The following is a 16,600-nucleotide window of genomic DNA, read 5'->3' as shown; positions in this document are numbered from 1 at the left end:
TTATGAACAATTTTTTTTATTATTTTACACACACATATATATATGACACTGTTGTAAGTGCAGTAAAATGTTTAATATTCATATTTATTTAAAATTATAATTAGCATTAGCATTAATAAAGAAAAATATATTTTGATATGATTACTAATTTAATTTATAATAATACTAATAGTAGTTATTATGATTAAGCACTCGTGTTGTAACTAAAAAAATATCATTATATTAAATATAATTTTAAATGATAATATAATATATATATAAAAATACTATACAGTTATTATTTTTACAGTAACAAATAATATATATTTTATTTTATTTTTTTATTTTAATTATTAGTAGGCTATACACTTTTGGTAGCTGATCTTGTTATTAAACAATTAAATAATTATAAATTATATTACAATTAAAAATAACTTGTATTAAATTATTCTTATTACCAGCAACAATTTATATTATAAGTAATTGTACTAATATTGCTATTGTATTTCTAAGCACTTTTTTTCTGATAGCTGATAATAAAATGCATTTGTTTACAGTGTAAACTGGTGAACATTGTCCTCTGCATCATGTGCTTCACTCTTTCATGTAGAGCTCAATACAGGAAGCTTGTCATAAACCACATCTAGTTTCCCTTTAGCTGCAGAGAATAGAGTCTTAAGCTGTTTGTGGCTTGTCAGTGTCTGTGTGACTCTTTACACTGTGACCGTTTCCAGGATCAGATCACCCATCTGAAGGCATGAAATGGCGTGGTTGGCCTTCCTTCTTATCTCCTGCCTTCAGATATTCAGCCCATGTCAGGCGAATGAACAAGGTAGAGTATTTCTGATGTATTTTCTTCATGATCTGTATAATACAAATTTTAAAAGTCAGGAAGTGTAATCATATACCTGGCCACATGATGTGCAGACAAACCGGTTCAGTAAGAATTTTCCATGTGATCTAGCATGTTATGGTTCTGTTGAATGTGCTCTGATGTAAAGTCTTATGTCTCTCCAGCTTTTCTAAGGTTTGTTGGGATTGGAGATTGGGGTGGACGTCCTTCATACCCCTACTACACGCCACATGAGTTTGACACAGCGAACGAGCTGGGCAGAATTGCTGAGAGCTCAGGTCTGGATTTTGTCCTCAGTCTTGGAGATCATTTCTACTTCAGTGGGGTCAGGGATGTAGATGACACCCGCTTTAAGGTGATCAAGTTTCTTCTCCTGCATTTAATTATTAAAGTCGCCATGAAAGGGAACGGTGATAGTCTTTTCTTCCCTATTGTGGCGCATATCTTAGTGAAAAAGGGCTGGACTTGATTTTGTCTATTGGGAATTGATTGGATGGTTGTGGTTTGCTATTGGTCGATCTCATGTGAGTGACAGGTTGCCCTGCCCTCATGCCAAGGTTTGATGTCTGGTGTTGATGATGTAACTAGGATGAGACAGGTTGGAGAGCAGACAGTGGGACCTTGTCCAGGTTACTTTAGCTCAGTGAACTGAATTTACACAGGACATGTGATATAGTGTGTGTGAAAGACAAATAGGTCCCTCTAGTGGTAGAGGAACAGAACACTCAAGCTTTTGCCTTCTTTACCGTGGTTTGTGCATAGTAATAATAGTTTTACCACAGATAAAACTGGATGGCTCCTTGTCACCATATTTAGATAGATGCAACTACGGTAATTGTTATTAGTAACCTAAACACATTTAGAAACTATAAAATAAAAATATTACAAAAAAGTGCCATGGTACAGTGAGGCTTCAGATGGTAATGCCATTGTCCTTTGATATATTCTGTAATATAGTACTGAATCTGCACAAACCATTTACGTCTCTTACAAAAATTTTAAATTACTTACATTTACTTAAATAGCATAATGTACTTTTTATAAATAAACATTAACTTTTATTAATAATGATTACTTTTATTTATTTACAATATTTAATATTTTAAAATGTTTACAATATTTCAAAATATATATTTAGAAAAATGTATAATAATAAAATGTACAATATATAATATTTTAAAATGTTTAAAATTGTCTCAATATATATATATACAGTGAGGAAAATAAGTATTTGAACACCCTGCTATTTTGCAAGTTCTCCCACTTAGAAATCATGGAGGGGTCTGAAATTGTCATCGTAGGTGCATGTCCACTGTGAGAGACATAATCTAAAAAAAACAAATCCAGAAATCACAATGTATGATTTTTTAACTATTTATTTGTATGATACAGCTGCAAATAAGTATTTGAACACCTGAGAAAATCAATGTTAATATTTGGTACAGTAGCCTTTGTTTGCAATTACAGAGGTCAAACGTTTCCTGTAGTTTTTCACCAGGTTTGCACACACTGCAGGAGGGATTTTGGCCCACTCCTCCACACAGATCTTCTCTAGATCAGTCAGGTTTCTGGGCTGTCGCTGAGAAACACGGAGTTTGAGCTCCCTCCAAAGATTCTCTATTGGGTTTAGGTCTGGAGACTGGCTAGGCCACGCCAGAACCTTGATATGCTTCTTACAGAGCCACTCCTTGGTTATCCTGGCTGTGTGCTTCGGGTCATTGTCATGTTGGAAGACCCAGCCTCGACCCATCTTCAATGCTCTAACTGAGGGAAGGAGGTTGTTCCCCAAAATCTCACAATACATGGCCCTGGTCATCCTCTCCTTAATACAGTGCAGTCGCCCTGTCCCATGTGCAGAAAAACACCCCCAAAGCATGATGCTACCACCCCCATGCTTCACAGTAGGGATGGTGTTCTTGGGATGGTACTCATCATTCTTCTTTCTCCAAACACGTTTAGTGGAATTATGACCAAAAAGTTCTATTTTGGTCTCATCTGACCACATGACTTTCTCCCATGACTCCTCTGGATCATCCAAATGGTCATTGGCAAACTTAAGACGGGCCTTGACATGTGCTGGTTTAAGCAGGGGAACCTTCCGTGCCATGCATGATTTCAAACCATGACGTCTTAGTGTATTACCAACAGTAACCTTGGAAACGGTGGTCCCAGCTCTTTTCAGGTCATTGACCAGCTCCTCCCGTGTAGTTCTGGGCTGATTTCTCACCTTTCTTAGGATCATAGAGACCCCACGAGGTGAGATCTTGCATGGACCCCCAGTCCGAGGGAGATTGATAGTCATCTTTAGCTTCTTCCATTTTCTAATGATTGCTCCAACAGTGGACCTTTTTTCACCAAGCTGCTTGGCAATTTCCCCGTAGCCCTTTCCAGCCTTGTGGAGGTGTACAATTTTGTCTCTAGAGTCTTTGGACAGCTCTTTGGTCTTGGCCATGTTAGTAGTTGGATTCTTACTGATTGTATGGGGTGGACAGGTGTCTTTATGCAGCTAACGACCTCAAACAGGTGCATCAAATTTAGGATAATAAATGGAGTGGAGGTGGACATTTTAAAGGCAGACTAACAGATCTTTGAGGGTCCGAATTCTAGCTGATAGACAGGTGTTCAAATACTTATTTGCAGCTGTATCATACAAATAAATAGTTAAAAAATCATATATTGTGATTTCTGGATTTTTTGTTTTAGATTATGTCTCTCACAGTGGACATGCACCTACGATGACAATTTCAGACCCCTCCATGATTTCCAAGTGGGAGAACTTGCAAAATAGCAGGGTGTTCAAATACTTATTTTCCTCACTGTATATATTTAAATTCAATTACATAATGTAATATTATTTTACTAATATATACAGGTGTGTGTGTGTGTGTGTGTGTATATATATATATTTGTGTATATTTTATATATATAAAATACAATATAATATATAATACTTTATATGCAATTATATATAAAATGTGTGTGTGTATATATATATATATACAGTAATATAATATATACAGTAATATATACATGTATATATATATATATATATATATATATTATTTAATATTTATAATGTATAATATATCATTTTTTTAAATGATGTTCTAATGAGGCTCTAATAAATTCTTCAGTCTACCTATGAGAGTGTGTTCTCTCATCCCGCGCTGATGAACGTGCCATGGTACCTGGTAGCAGGAAATCACGATCACCGTGGAAACGTGTCAGCCCAGATCGCCTACTCAAACAGATCTGAAAGATGGTGAGTCAGAGGTCAAAGGTCAACATCTGTGCATTAAAGAATGTAAACATGAGCATTGGTGACCACAGTGAGGTGCTGTTAATGTTCGGCAGGATCTACCCCGACCTCTATTATGAGCTGAACTTCAAGGTTCCTCACAGCAACACGTCCATCACAGTCCTGATGATCGACACAGTGGTTTTGTGTGGCAACACGTATGACGGGGTTGACCCGGTGGGTCCCGAGGACTACGTTGCTGCTAACCAACAGCTAAAGTGGATCGAGCAGAAACTTCAAAATACCAGGTGAGATATTAGCACAACAGTAGTTAATTAACACCCAAATGCAAACACTTGCACAAGCGGCCCAATATCTAATATATAGGTGAACAAACACTGAAATCCGGTGTTTTGTTTTTTACTGAGCAAACATTAGTCCTGAAACTGGAATTTTAGGACATGTTTTAAAGGCCCTGGCCTGTCACACTCCTTTCACTCCTCCATTGTCACATTCCTTCACTTATTCTCTCTCACTCTTTCACCTCCTCAGATCCACCCTCACATTCTCTTAAATCCCAGATAGGACCTGGAAAACATTCCTGGCATTCATTCCTAAAAATATGACCAAGTCTTTAAGACAAAGTTCACCCAACAATTGCTGTTATGTTTTGTGGGGAACACAAAGAGAAAACGTTTAACCCTATAAATTCCTAATGTATCATATTTCATGCATGAAAGGCCTCGAAATTATCAATACGATCAAAACTGAAAAATATCATATTCTATATGTGTTCTGTCATCTGTGTTTGGTAGATTATACTTTTTTGCAAGCAAAAGGCCTTTTAGTACTTCAGTAAAACATTGTGGTACATGACTTTTTGCTGAGAAATATATGATTTTTATAAGTAAAGGTAAGAATAACTTTCATATTATTATTAATGAATATTTAATGAACAGAAGCAACTTACTTTAGGTTTACTTGATAATTTTTTTTTTGTTGTTGTTGTTTTTGAGAAAGATCATACTAAAATGAATCAAATATATTTCAGGTTTTTGATGAATATTCATTTGTACATCTCTCAATCTTCATTGCATTGCATTTTATATTTTGCCCCCACAATCAAAACTACAGAGCTTTGATCATAAATATAAGCAGTTAAATATCATCTTATTAACACATATTATTGGGAGATATAGAGTGACAACTGATAGTAATATGCATTTTATGTAAGTAGTCGGTTATACTATGGAGCCCCTAAAGAGAAATAATAATAAAGGGGGAAAAATAGAGTTCTGAGGAAAAATGATATGCCAATATTTTTTGCGTTCTTGCGAGCGAACGCAAAGTTTCTCAGGGGAACGCAAAAGTTTTGAAATATCTTTTTTTCCTCCATCTCTTATTTTTTCCTCCACCATGTCCCTTTAGATGCTCTGTATTTATAATGTTCTGATCTGATTTTTATTTCAAGCTATTCGAATTTCTTCTTACTTTTTGGCCATATAAATAACATCTATACTACAAATTTTTGCTAAGAATAAAATATAGGATAAAATTGAATAATACTGATACTCTCACTGTCATACTATAGGCCTATGGGTCATACAAGCCTGATGTATCAAATATGATATGCAAACATTTTTTGTTTTTTTTTCTCCTATATTTTGTCTAAAGGTTCAATAAACTGTTCCGTTTAAAAAAAAATAAAAAAAATTCTGATGATTATTTCATATTTCAGGCTTTACACGGTTAAATAATCTTACAGCTCTGACTCTTTTCCATACAAGGACAGTTTATAGCACTAATAAATGTACATCAAACCTTTTTTAATTGCCCAGTTTTATGAATTGAAAACACAATTCTTACGAGTGAATACTTGTTAACTGATCTTGAAAAAGGACGAAAGGTTAAGCGTCTGAGAGGATTGTGTTTAATGTAGAAACTGTTAGCAGCCAGATAAAACTACAGTCAAGCCACACATGCCCTCACACGTGCAGGGGAAAATACAGTCAAAATCCCCCCCGAGAATAACACCCACAGCTGTTTTCCACATCAGAAAGTCAAACAAAGTTGACATTCATCAAATGCTTTTATAATAAATGCATCTTTTGGTTTCTAATCCTCAGGTCAGATTTTGTCATTGTGGCCGGTCATTATCCAGTCTGGTCCATTGGCCATCATGGGCCGACTAAGTGCCTGGTTTCGAAACTCAGACCCCTTCTGAAGAAGTACAGAGTCTCTTTATATCTGTGTGGTCATGACCACAGTCTACAGGTCGGTATCTTGAACGGGAAATCAAGCAGCTTTTTAATAAAACGTTGTATTAAGCAAATGTATTAAAGTGACTTTTTACATTATGGCTGTTACTGTATTGACCAATCAGAATTAAGCAATGGAACTATAAATGTGTCCTAAAAAGTATTTCTGTTTTATTAGTTTATCAGAGAAGATGATGGAAGTTTGTATGTTGTCAGCGGGACTGGAGTTGAAGAGGATATTTACACTGGCCACAATAACAGCTTCCCGTCCTCTTGGCAACTTTTCTCCAACATTGTGAATCAGACGACTGGAGCGTTTGTGTACTTTGAGGTCGATACGAATGAGATGCTGATAAGTTACATCCAGCCAGACGGGAAGTGTGTGTACCAGACGTCCGTCCCTAAACGCAAAGTCCAACTTTGACATCATTAGGAATTTAATAAACACAACAGTCACTTTGTCGAAAGTCCTTTTGGTTACACTTTATTTTAAGGTGTCATTGTTACAGTGTAATTATATATTTAAGTACTGAGTAATATTAAGCAACTACATGTACTTACTATAGGGTTAGGGTAGGATTATGATTTGGTTGAGGTTTAGTTGCATGTAATTATGCATAATTTACGGTTATTACTATGGTAAGTACATGTAACATATGTAACAAAGACATTGTAAAATAAAGTGTTACCGTCCTTTTTTAATTGCACTAATAATTCTGTTGTATATTTTATTGTTGTTTTTAGTTCAATTCCTGTTTAGTTTGCGGTGAACAAAATAAAACATTTATATTTCATAAAAAGTGGTTTGCTGAGATTATTGCAAAAATACTTTTTTTCTTCTTTTCTTTTTTTTACGTCTATGTGCAGAAATCGTATTTTATCAGAGTTGCGAATGTGAGTTTGCAGTCTGTATTGGATGTTATGCAAAAGACCAGTTTTTAGCAAGAAACTTTTTAACGAGTTTGTGCACACAATGCGACCAATGTTGTCTGATTCACTAGCAAATAACTCTTATGAGCCAATTCGGTTTCAAGAACATGTTTATTCTTTAAATATTCATTTATATATACGTATATATTTGGGGTGTAATGATCAGTCACAGACTAGATATATTTAAAATAATGTAGGCCACTTTTTACTGGTAACATAAGACATTTGGCATTACCAGGACCCACACATACTCCCTCATTACATTATTATACATTATATTCAACATTATACATAGTAGTTTAATGTAGTACTGACACTAAAACTCTGAAAACTTGAATTTTTTCTCACACAGTAATTTTTATTTTGGGTGAACTATACACAATACATACTGTCACTATCCACGATACATATTGTTGCATTTTTGTATTGCGATATATTGTGACGCGATATATTGTTACACCCCTAAAACAACTTGGACCTGTAAATATTTCACAGTTGATTCACATTTAATGTAACTCTACTAACTTACAATTGGTGGCGCCATTGAGCTATTTAACATCTTTATATCCGAGTTTGACCTTTCTAAATGAACGTGCATATAAGGCATAATATATAACATGTTCTTTGAAGTTAGAAAATATAAAGGCAAAGATCTGAATGCTGATTAGTCCACATGTGTATTTTTGTATATTTATGTATTTGTGTGTGTTTTTTAAATCCACATCAGTACCATTCTCACTGGATTCACAGGTCTGAAGTGTAATGAAAAAGTTTCTGCACCAAAATGGCAACAATACACCAGATATAACATTATTTTTTGATTAATGGTTAGCCATGTACAGTTGCAATGTGACAACATACAACAAAAATACTTTAAAAACAAATACAGTTTACAATATTAGTTAAAAAATAAATTAGTTCTTTCATTTCATAAAATATGATCTGATTTTGATTCTCCCAAGTGCGTACAAAAAACCTCTCTTAAATCATACAGTATTTCCATTTGTTAGCAAGTAGATGAAATTAGACAGTGCTTATACAGTACACTTCAGTGCCAGACTAAAGAACCCACCACCTGACAGTATAAAGGTCTTGTCTTGCTAAATTATATGTCTAACATATCTACATTTTGAGGTTTCACAGAAACACTATTTTTTTTATAGAAAAAACGTTACACCATCCGCCCTTCATAAGGGAGAGTCTAATTTAAACGTACCAAAAAGAGCATCTGCATTCCTTATACACCGTTCAATGGTAATCCCTCTTTTCCTGTGTCTTCTTTCTGTGCCTTTCTTCGCCTGCAGCACACCACGATGACAATAATGATTGCTGTTATTGCCAGAATGATAATAAAAATGGCTCCGGCGATGACACCCATGCCGTACTCTGCAAAAACATTACATAATCGTCATTATGGTCACACAAACACTTGATTCAATGATGAGTTTGATTGGACACCACAGGAATTTTGCAGTTCTATTGGTCCCTAGACACTGATATGATTCATTGACGAGTTACTATCATAATCCGCCCAACAGACACATTTCTTATCAATTATGAGTTGCATTGTCTCAGCGCTGTGAATCACACAATCATAGAGTCCATATAATCCTCTGATATGATACTATATCAGCTATCCGACACTTCATAAATGGATGCGTTCCAGCGAGAGTCCAGATCAGGGGAGTGAGTCTATTTTGGGAAAATGATTAATTCCCTATCAGACAAAATTCCCAACGTTTGCTTTTCCTGGGATAGTTGTGCTGAAAATCCCTGACAGACCAAGTTAAAGTCTTGTTATTTAAAGAGTGAAAGCGTTACCTTCAAAGATAGATGTGCCATCTCCCGGAGAGCACTGGATGCGGCTGAGCTCCCCGTGTTGTTTGTCCGAAGCGCGGGAGGGGAGGTAGACCTGAATGTTGAAACAGTAACTCACTCCTTGGTCCAAATCCGTCAGCTCAATGATGCTGCTTTTACTGATCTTCTCTTTCTGAAGAGGCAAACACATAAAATGATGTATAATACGTTCAGTGTATCATATAGGTTACACTTTACTTTACAGTGGACACCTTAAAAATTAAATATAATAAGGTCCCATTACTTAAGGTTTTAACAATTAGCAATACATTTGTTAGAGTATTTATTAACCTTTGTTAACGTTAGTTCATAAAATCATTGTAACTTCATGTTAACTCATGTAGAACTAATGTTAACAAATTAAAAAGTGTTTGAAATAAGGCTGCATTCATTTGATATACAAGATCGAGTAAAACAATAATACTATGAAATATTATTTTTATTTAAAAAAAATTAAAATTTCTAGCATCATTCCTCCAGTCTTCAGTGTCACATGATCCTTCAGAAATCATTCCAATATGCTGATTTACAGCTCAAGAAACGTTTATTATTAATATCAAGTTGAAAACAGTTGTGCTGCTTCTTATTTTTTGTGGAAATTATGATTCTTTGATGAAATCGAGAAAATATGTATTTAAGATAGAAATCTTTTGTAACATTTGTCTTTACTGTTACTTTTGATCAATTTAATGCATCTTAGCTGAATAAAAGTATCTATTTTTTTTTATTTTATAAATCTTACTAACCCAAAACTTTTGAATAGTAGTTTAGATTATTTTGCAGAAACTATAGTTATATATAGTAACTATATTATATTTTTGTCTATTGTGCCCTATGATATCATGGTGAGTAATATTTTTTTATAATTGTGAAATGTATTTTGACAGAATGATAATTTTTTATCAATTTTGATCATTTTTGAATGATCATTTTTATCATGCTCGTATATTTAAGTTCAATAATTTCACTTAAATGGCAATACAAATTACCTATTAATTGTCCTTTAAGTGAAATTACTTAACTTAAATATACAAGCTTTATAAAAATTATTCTAGTAGAAAATTTCAGATGGCACTTAGAGGCTTTTGCATCTGAACTCTTCATATATATATATATATATATATATATATATATATATATATATATATGAAGAGTTCAGATGCAAATGCCTCTAAGTGCCATCTGAAATTTTCTACTAGAATAATTTTTATAAAGCTTGTATATTTAAATAAATATACATATATATATATATTTGTGGAGGAAGCTTTTAGTCTCTAAATGAAGAAAATGTGGATGGTTCATTTTCATTTAATATCTAATCATTTAATAATGCAAGGTGCTAAAACGGTTAAATGACTTTGTGTTTATTATTTAGTTAACATGGTATAAATCCGGATTGAAATTTACAAAGTGGCAAAAGCGCTCAGAAAAGAAATAATACATTTTACAGACAACACTAACCTTTCCTGTGCTCTTGGCTTTCCTGTAGATAACCTTATAAAGCAGGTCGTCCCCAAAAACATCCCGAATGTTCAGTCTCTCATTAAGACTATTAAAGAGAGCTGTGGGGACATCCGTTACAAGCAGCGTCGTCTTCCTCTCGTCATTGTTTACTTCTATTTTAAACTCTGGTTTGCCAATGAAAGCTGAAAGACAATCAAAGCAGAAGATCTTTATAATGGTTCAAAATCTTCATGTCATTAAATAGAGTGTAAAGTTGGTTGTTGAGAATACTGACTGTCATTATAAGGGGAGAATCTCTCAGAAGTGACATGAGGGAACTCGACCAAATCCGAGGAGAAGCCCTGCGTGGGTTCAGACAGGATGTCGGCGTTGTAACTGGCCTTCAGGTTTTTTAACGCCGCAGTCAGGTCGCATTCAGTTTTCACGGTCCTGATGCAGTGTGGCGTTCGTTCTCTGTCCCGGCCCAGCCTACAAACATTTACACAGACATTTAGAATGTAAAGACAACTTTTGGAAATAATAAATTACATTACATGAGAATCAGTGACAGGTTGGTGCCTGCTGTAACAAGTCAAGGGTGTGGAACTATGCTAGAGTTGCCAAATCTACACATGTGAGGGAATTTTTTTGTTCATAAAGGTTTTTATGGGTTACACATTAATAAAAGAGTGTCTAAAATTGTAAGTTTAATCACAGCCTTAAAAAGTGGTTCCAAAGTTACAACCTGGAGGGTTAAATCCAATGCACTTTTTTGTCCACTTTTGATTAAATTAGTGGTGAACACTAGTAAAAAATTTAGTATAAATGGCAGAGATTATTTTGACAAGGTAAATAGATGGTAACAAATGAGAAAATCCATAATATACACTTTTATTGCCCATACACCATTCACTTGTATTGGTTTATGGCCATGCTGAGATTACACAGTGAGAAACCTTTTGAGATAATCAATGAATTATGACTTGATTGGTCAAAATCAATATGATCCAAGTAATATTAGATAACTCCAATACCAGTTATAATAATACATTATATACTACATATAAAGCTCTATATGTGTACATTTCACTTTTATATTAAACTTGTGGAGGATGTAAAAGATTTAGACCATTTTCACTATTGTTTTCTGACTATATCTTTTGATGTGATGTAATAAATTACAAATTACGTTTAGCTAATTCCTGCACATTTTTGATAGCTATAATACTGCATTCAGAACAATGAATGTAATAACAAACAACCACTGTAATAAAAACATGACTTACTCTGAAAATTCAACAGTGTAGGAATAATTCGTTGGTTCTGGACTCCATTTTAACATGGATTTAAAATTGAAGGAGGACCAGGTTACGCTCTGTGCTTTTGGAAAGATGTCTATAAAAAGAGCAAAGCAAATGAATCAATTGGATTGTTTTAAATAACACATTAACTAAAATAAAACGATAGAAAAGGTTTAAAATAGCTGGTTAAAAACTGAATAACACGCATACAATCGTTGTCACAGGTAAGAGACTCACCTGAGGCGAAAGCCTTCGTGAAAAATGAAACCAGGACCAATACAAGAATGCGAAATTTAATTTGCCTGTTGTTTTCCATGTTGTCCCAAGGTGACAGTAGGCTACTAATCCAACTACAGTGCGAAGACTGAATAAAACTCCTTTAACCAGGTAGGATAAAAATATGATAAGTGTATCCAGCTCCCAAGCGGTTTATAAAGTCCTCCTGATTTAGTGTGTGAGCGCAACAAACCCAGTCAGTCAGACCAGTTGGTTGGGATTCGAGTGGGACTAATTAAGCCCCGCCCAGAACAAGTCTGTCTGCTTATGACCATTTATGGATTTCCGCATTAACACAAAATGACCAAAGAGCATTAGCGTTTAAATAACGGACGTTTAAAAGGAAATACATATATTACTTAATTATAAAATAATATGTATGTATTTGTTTTGAATTATTTTAGTTTAGTTTATTAATTAGCCTACCTATGCAGTTTTGAAATTGACCCCAGCAGAAAAAATATTTATTTAGTTTGGTTTATTTTTGAAAGTCAATTTCTATATAGACACTTATATCAAATTGCTGGAAATAAATAAATAAATAATTGAATAAATAAATATTGAACATTTCCAACACTTGTGTTTCATTAAACACAAGTTGATCAGTACATCATTTGATGTGTTTAGTCACAAAAATAGATTTCTCAAAAACAAAAAGTCAACTTATGTAACTTATATCTCCATTTTTTATTATAATTATTATTAGTGCATAACTTATACATACGATGAACAATCATAACGACAAAAAAAAAGAAAAAAGAAAGCATAAATATCATGGAAAACATAAAGGAGACGTTTTTGCTTGTGAATGAAAAAATATTCATAATTAAAGATAACCTCTGTGAGGATGAAGGTGTGGGTCATATTTGTAGGGCTAAAAACATAAGAACAACCCTAAATGTATACATACTAAAATCACAAAATAAATGAACAGCTGTTTCTTCAACAAAACCACAAAATGAACAAGTTTCATCAATATCAGAATATTTAGAAATGGATGAATTAACAAGGTTTTATGAAGGATTTTAAAATGAATTTCCTTTCCTTATATCAAAGCAACCCCTCGATTACAGCATCAGCTTTTCTGCAGGTTATGTAAAAACAACAATCATAGGCAATCTGAGAGCAACACAACCTCATATCTCATTAAAAAGTAATCTGATTTCATAAATAATTTAGTTCAGTAAAAAAACACTTCTGAGATTATTGTATTTGAATGACAAAAGTCATGAAGTGATGAGACACAAACGAGCCACCATGATGTAATCATGCATTGTGTCACGTAAAAAGGCTTTCAACTCATTATGGATATAAGCCCTTCCGCTGACCACCATGACAACACAAGAAAATTACTCATGACATGCTAATGACTTGGTATTTCGGGAAGTATGACTTCATTTCTGTCCCAGTTTCAAGCGGTGTGTGACGCTGGCACCTCTAAAGCGCTGAATGCCAGCAGGGATCTTTTGCCCATTCCGATCCTTATGCTAATGACCCACTGGCACCTCACTCTCGCATGTGGCTTTGCATGTTAAAACACTCACAGGACTTAGCGCTTCCAGAGAAACTCACACAAAACCACAGAGACAAGATCAGACTGGAAAATGCAGGTTTTCTTGTAAGCCTCATCATGCTTTACGGTTTGAGAATCTTTTTTAGGCAGTTGTCTGTCACCCTTTTCAAGTGTGCAGGGAATTTCAATGCCTAAACATGAATTTAATGAATTAATTTAAACAATAAAGTCGTAAATTAACATCTTTGAGCTGAGTGGCGGATGTTTTGCAAGTCTCAGGTCCTCCTTCAATATAATTAGGCTACATGAATTTTTGGTTACACTTTATTTCAATGGTCCACTTTAGACATTCTATTAACTATAACTTTGCAACTACATGTAAACTAACTCTCATTAGAGTATTAGTAGACTGTTAGGTTATGGTTAGGTCGGTGTTAGGGTTCGGGTTAGTAGAATAAGACAAGTTGACATGTAGTTGCAACTTATAGTCATCAAAATGGATCATCAAAATAAAGTGTTAGCAGATATTAAGCAGACAGTCTAATATTACTCTAATGAGAGTTAATTGACATGGTTGCAAAGTTACTTATAGTAGGCTAGTGTCTAATGTGGACTATCGAAATAACGCCCCCCCCCCCCCCCCCCCCCCATCATTCTATTGAGTACAATTTTAAAATGATCAATCTAGATTAAAAAAAATATATAGAAATTAAAATGATTAGTGTCAGAAAAACACATTTCTGCACATTTCTGCTGCAGCATCTATAATGAAGGGGGCATTTGAGCATTTGATTGGACAGCTGAAGTGCAGCGTGACGTCATCAAAATCACTGATCCATATTGAATATAAGTGAGAGACTGTAAGGTTTGAATGCTTATATCTTCTAAATGTGAGTTTTGTCATTGTTTTGGAGCACACTAGCTTATAGATAACAGTAAGGCTAACATATTCATAAACTTCACTTGATTTGGGGACTTTAAGGTTATGGGTTAGTTCAAAGTATGCAGAATAATAATACCTTTTTAAAGTCTTTAGATTATTACTGTAATGGTAAATGAAACATGCTTGAATGCAAGACATCTCCAAATATCCAGAGATAAAACTAATGAGTCATGAATAATGCCCTTGCATCATCAACCAGTTGAGCATGACTCTAACAATTGCAAGGTCATGGGGTCCAATCCCGGGCATGCATGTGCTGATAGAATGATTATTAATACATTGAATGCAATGTAAGTCGCTTTGGATAAACAGAAATGTGATTATCACACATGTAGTCCTCATGTGAATGAAGTCATCATCCATTTTTGTTCTACAATAGAAAGGATCCTCTGCAGTGAGCGTTACTCCTCTGGGGGTTTTCCGACCTCTCAGATTACCCAGATCATCACAAATGCTCCTGGAGAAACCTGTGAGAGGATATGAGGTCTGAAACAATAGGCAGAGTGTGTTTGGCTAAACTCATTTACACTCTCTAAAAAAAACCCCACACACCGCTTAAGAAAACATTCAAGACTATACTGTAAAAATGATTGGTTTAGGAAAACATCTATAAAGAAACATTAACACCAAAACTGCTTTAGTTTGTTTGACCTTTCCAGAGATAGATATTCAGGAAGTGACATATTAACCTTTCTGCAAGTGTTTCCTTTTATAGGCTGCTATTGGACTACTGGAAAAAGGACTAATTATTATTAATATTAAAAACCTCAATTATTAGTTTAAAATACTAAAAACTCAAATAAATTATTTTGTAAAGTGAATTAAGGCATCAAAACAATGGAAATACAATGAAAAATACATATGTTTTGAAGATGATCAATTTGTATTAAATGAATACTTTGCTAAACATTTAATTTTATTTGACTGCATCTTTATATGAAATTAGGAAGAATGAGCACCAGTTAAATATATAAAATATTAGGGAAGGGTGATATTTGTATAACGACTGTATATAATTGTTTCCTCAGATCTTGAAGGACTTGGAGAAACATCTTCGTATGAAAAAGAAAAATAACAGTCATGCAGGTTTGGAACAACATGATTTTGTGAACGATGATACAACATGAGTAAATGATGTCTGCGTATTTTGATTTTTGGGTAAAGTATTCCTTTAACAAAAGTCATGCTGGTAAATTAGGTCAACTTACTGCATAACCAAATTGTTCCTGCATGTATTTCCATGGCATTATTGCTCTCTGAATTGGAAATAACATCCCTAAGGATCAATAAATTCTGCATAAATGGAAAGTCCCTTGGGCTGATGACAGATTTGTTATTACTTTGAAAATTCCAGGACAAAGTTTTTGTGCGTGTTGGCTTGCACCTTCATCCTTTTCTCAGGTTCCTATTCAAACCTAAAGAATTTAGTGTTTTGTATATTTTAAGAGTGAAGCAAAACTTCTTAGAACACAACATTAACATATTTTTTTTCATGACAGGTAAACAGACTCTTGTGGGTATGAGGTCATTTTACTGTTTTGTGTTTTCTAGACTGAGAAACTGTGAAGACAAGCATTGCTTTGAGTTTAACCCCTATGTTTTGACAGACGGTCTCCAGTGTTTGGTACGATTGGTACACTTCATTTACGTGTGTCATCCTGAATCAGACTTCTGTGCCGTTCTGATAAGGACGTGATGAAGACAACCTGAAACTTTATTATTGACTTCTGACAGGCTTTTACAGTAACAAGTTGCAAAACACCTGATAACCTGAAACACCAGACGCATACGCAGACAATGAATATATAATTCCATATTGACGGTACGAATGGAGTCATATACGCCAACCATATACGTACTTCCAGAAATTCCACATCAGCTTAAGGTTCACATGGCATGTCTTGACTCTTGTATAATCACTCCCACCATTATAGCAGGTCTGGAAGCAACTTCCTGTTTAACTCTGGGTCTCATCTATCAACTTTATGCTGTTAGTCCAAACAGAGGCT

At 34.4% G+C, this 16,600-nt stretch overlaps 2 protein-coding genes across 2 annotated transcripts; one reads left to right on the top strand and one right to left on the bottom strand.

Annotated features, from left to right (window-relative positions):
* The first annotated feature begins 575 nt into the window (after positions 1-575).
* acp5b (acid phosphatase 5b, tartrate resistant) lies at positions 576-7,128 on the top strand. The gene is made up of 6 exons (XM_084102010.1): positions 576-811; positions 997-1,187; positions 3,967-4,094; positions 4,187-4,378; positions 6,197-6,344; positions 6,507-7,128. The coding sequence occupies exons 1-6, from the start codon at positions 742-744 to the stop codon at positions 6,750-6,752; spliced, it is 975 nt and encodes a 324-aa protein (XP_083958136.1). The 5' UTR covers positions 576-741; the 3' UTR covers positions 6,753-7,128.
* Positions 7,129-7,350: 222 nt separating this feature from the next.
* On the bottom strand, positions 7,351-12,362 carry f3a (coagulation factor III, tissue factor a). The gene is made up of 6 exons (XM_084102011.1): positions 12,097-12,362; positions 11,845-11,953; positions 10,854-11,047; positions 10,577-10,761; positions 9,080-9,248; positions 7,351-8,644 (listed from the first exon to the last, which is right to left on the bottom strand). Exons 1-6 carry the CDS (start codon positions 12,173-12,175, stop codon positions 8,496-8,498), a joined length of 885 nt encoding a protein of 294 aa, XP_083958137.1. The 5' UTR covers positions 12,176-12,362; the 3' UTR covers positions 7,351-8,495.
* Positions 12,363-16,600: the final 4,238 nt, after the last annotated feature.

Source organism: Abramis brama (assembly GCF_963993115.1).
Source record: "Abramis brama genome assembly, chromosome: 24".
In the NCBI taxonomy this organism is placed as follows: Eukaryota; Metazoa; Chordata; class Actinopteri; order Cypriniformes; family Leuciscidae; genus Abramis; species Abramis brama.
This window is presented reverse-complemented; position numbering and strand designations above follow the sequence as displayed.

Bases quoted from the DNA above. Each gene is read 5' to 3' on its own strand.
- acp5b (XM_084102010.1), top strand. From the start codon at position 742: ATGGCGTGGTTGGCCTTCCTTCTTATCTCCTGCCTTCAGATATTCAGC. The intron at 812-996 runs GTAGAGTATTTC...ATGTCTCTCCAG, and splicing joins ATGTCAGGCGAATGAACAAG to CTTTTCTAAGGTTTGTTGGG. The intron at 4,095-4,186 runs GTGAGTCAGAGG...AATGTTCGGCAG, and splicing joins TCAAACAGATCTGAAAGATG to GATCTACCCCGACCTCTATT.
- f3a (XM_084102011.1), bottom strand. From the start codon at position 12,175: ATGGAAAACAACAGGCAAATTAAATTTCGCATTCTTGTATTGGTCCTG. The intron at 10,762-10,853 runs GTCAGTATTCTC...ATTGTCTTTCAG, and splicing joins ATTCTCCCCTTATAATGACA to CTTTCATTGGCAAACCAGAG. The intron at 9,249-10,576 runs GTTAGTGTTGTC...TTGCCTCTTCAG, and splicing joins AAGCCAAGAGCACAGGAAAG to AAAGAGAAGATCAGTAAAAG.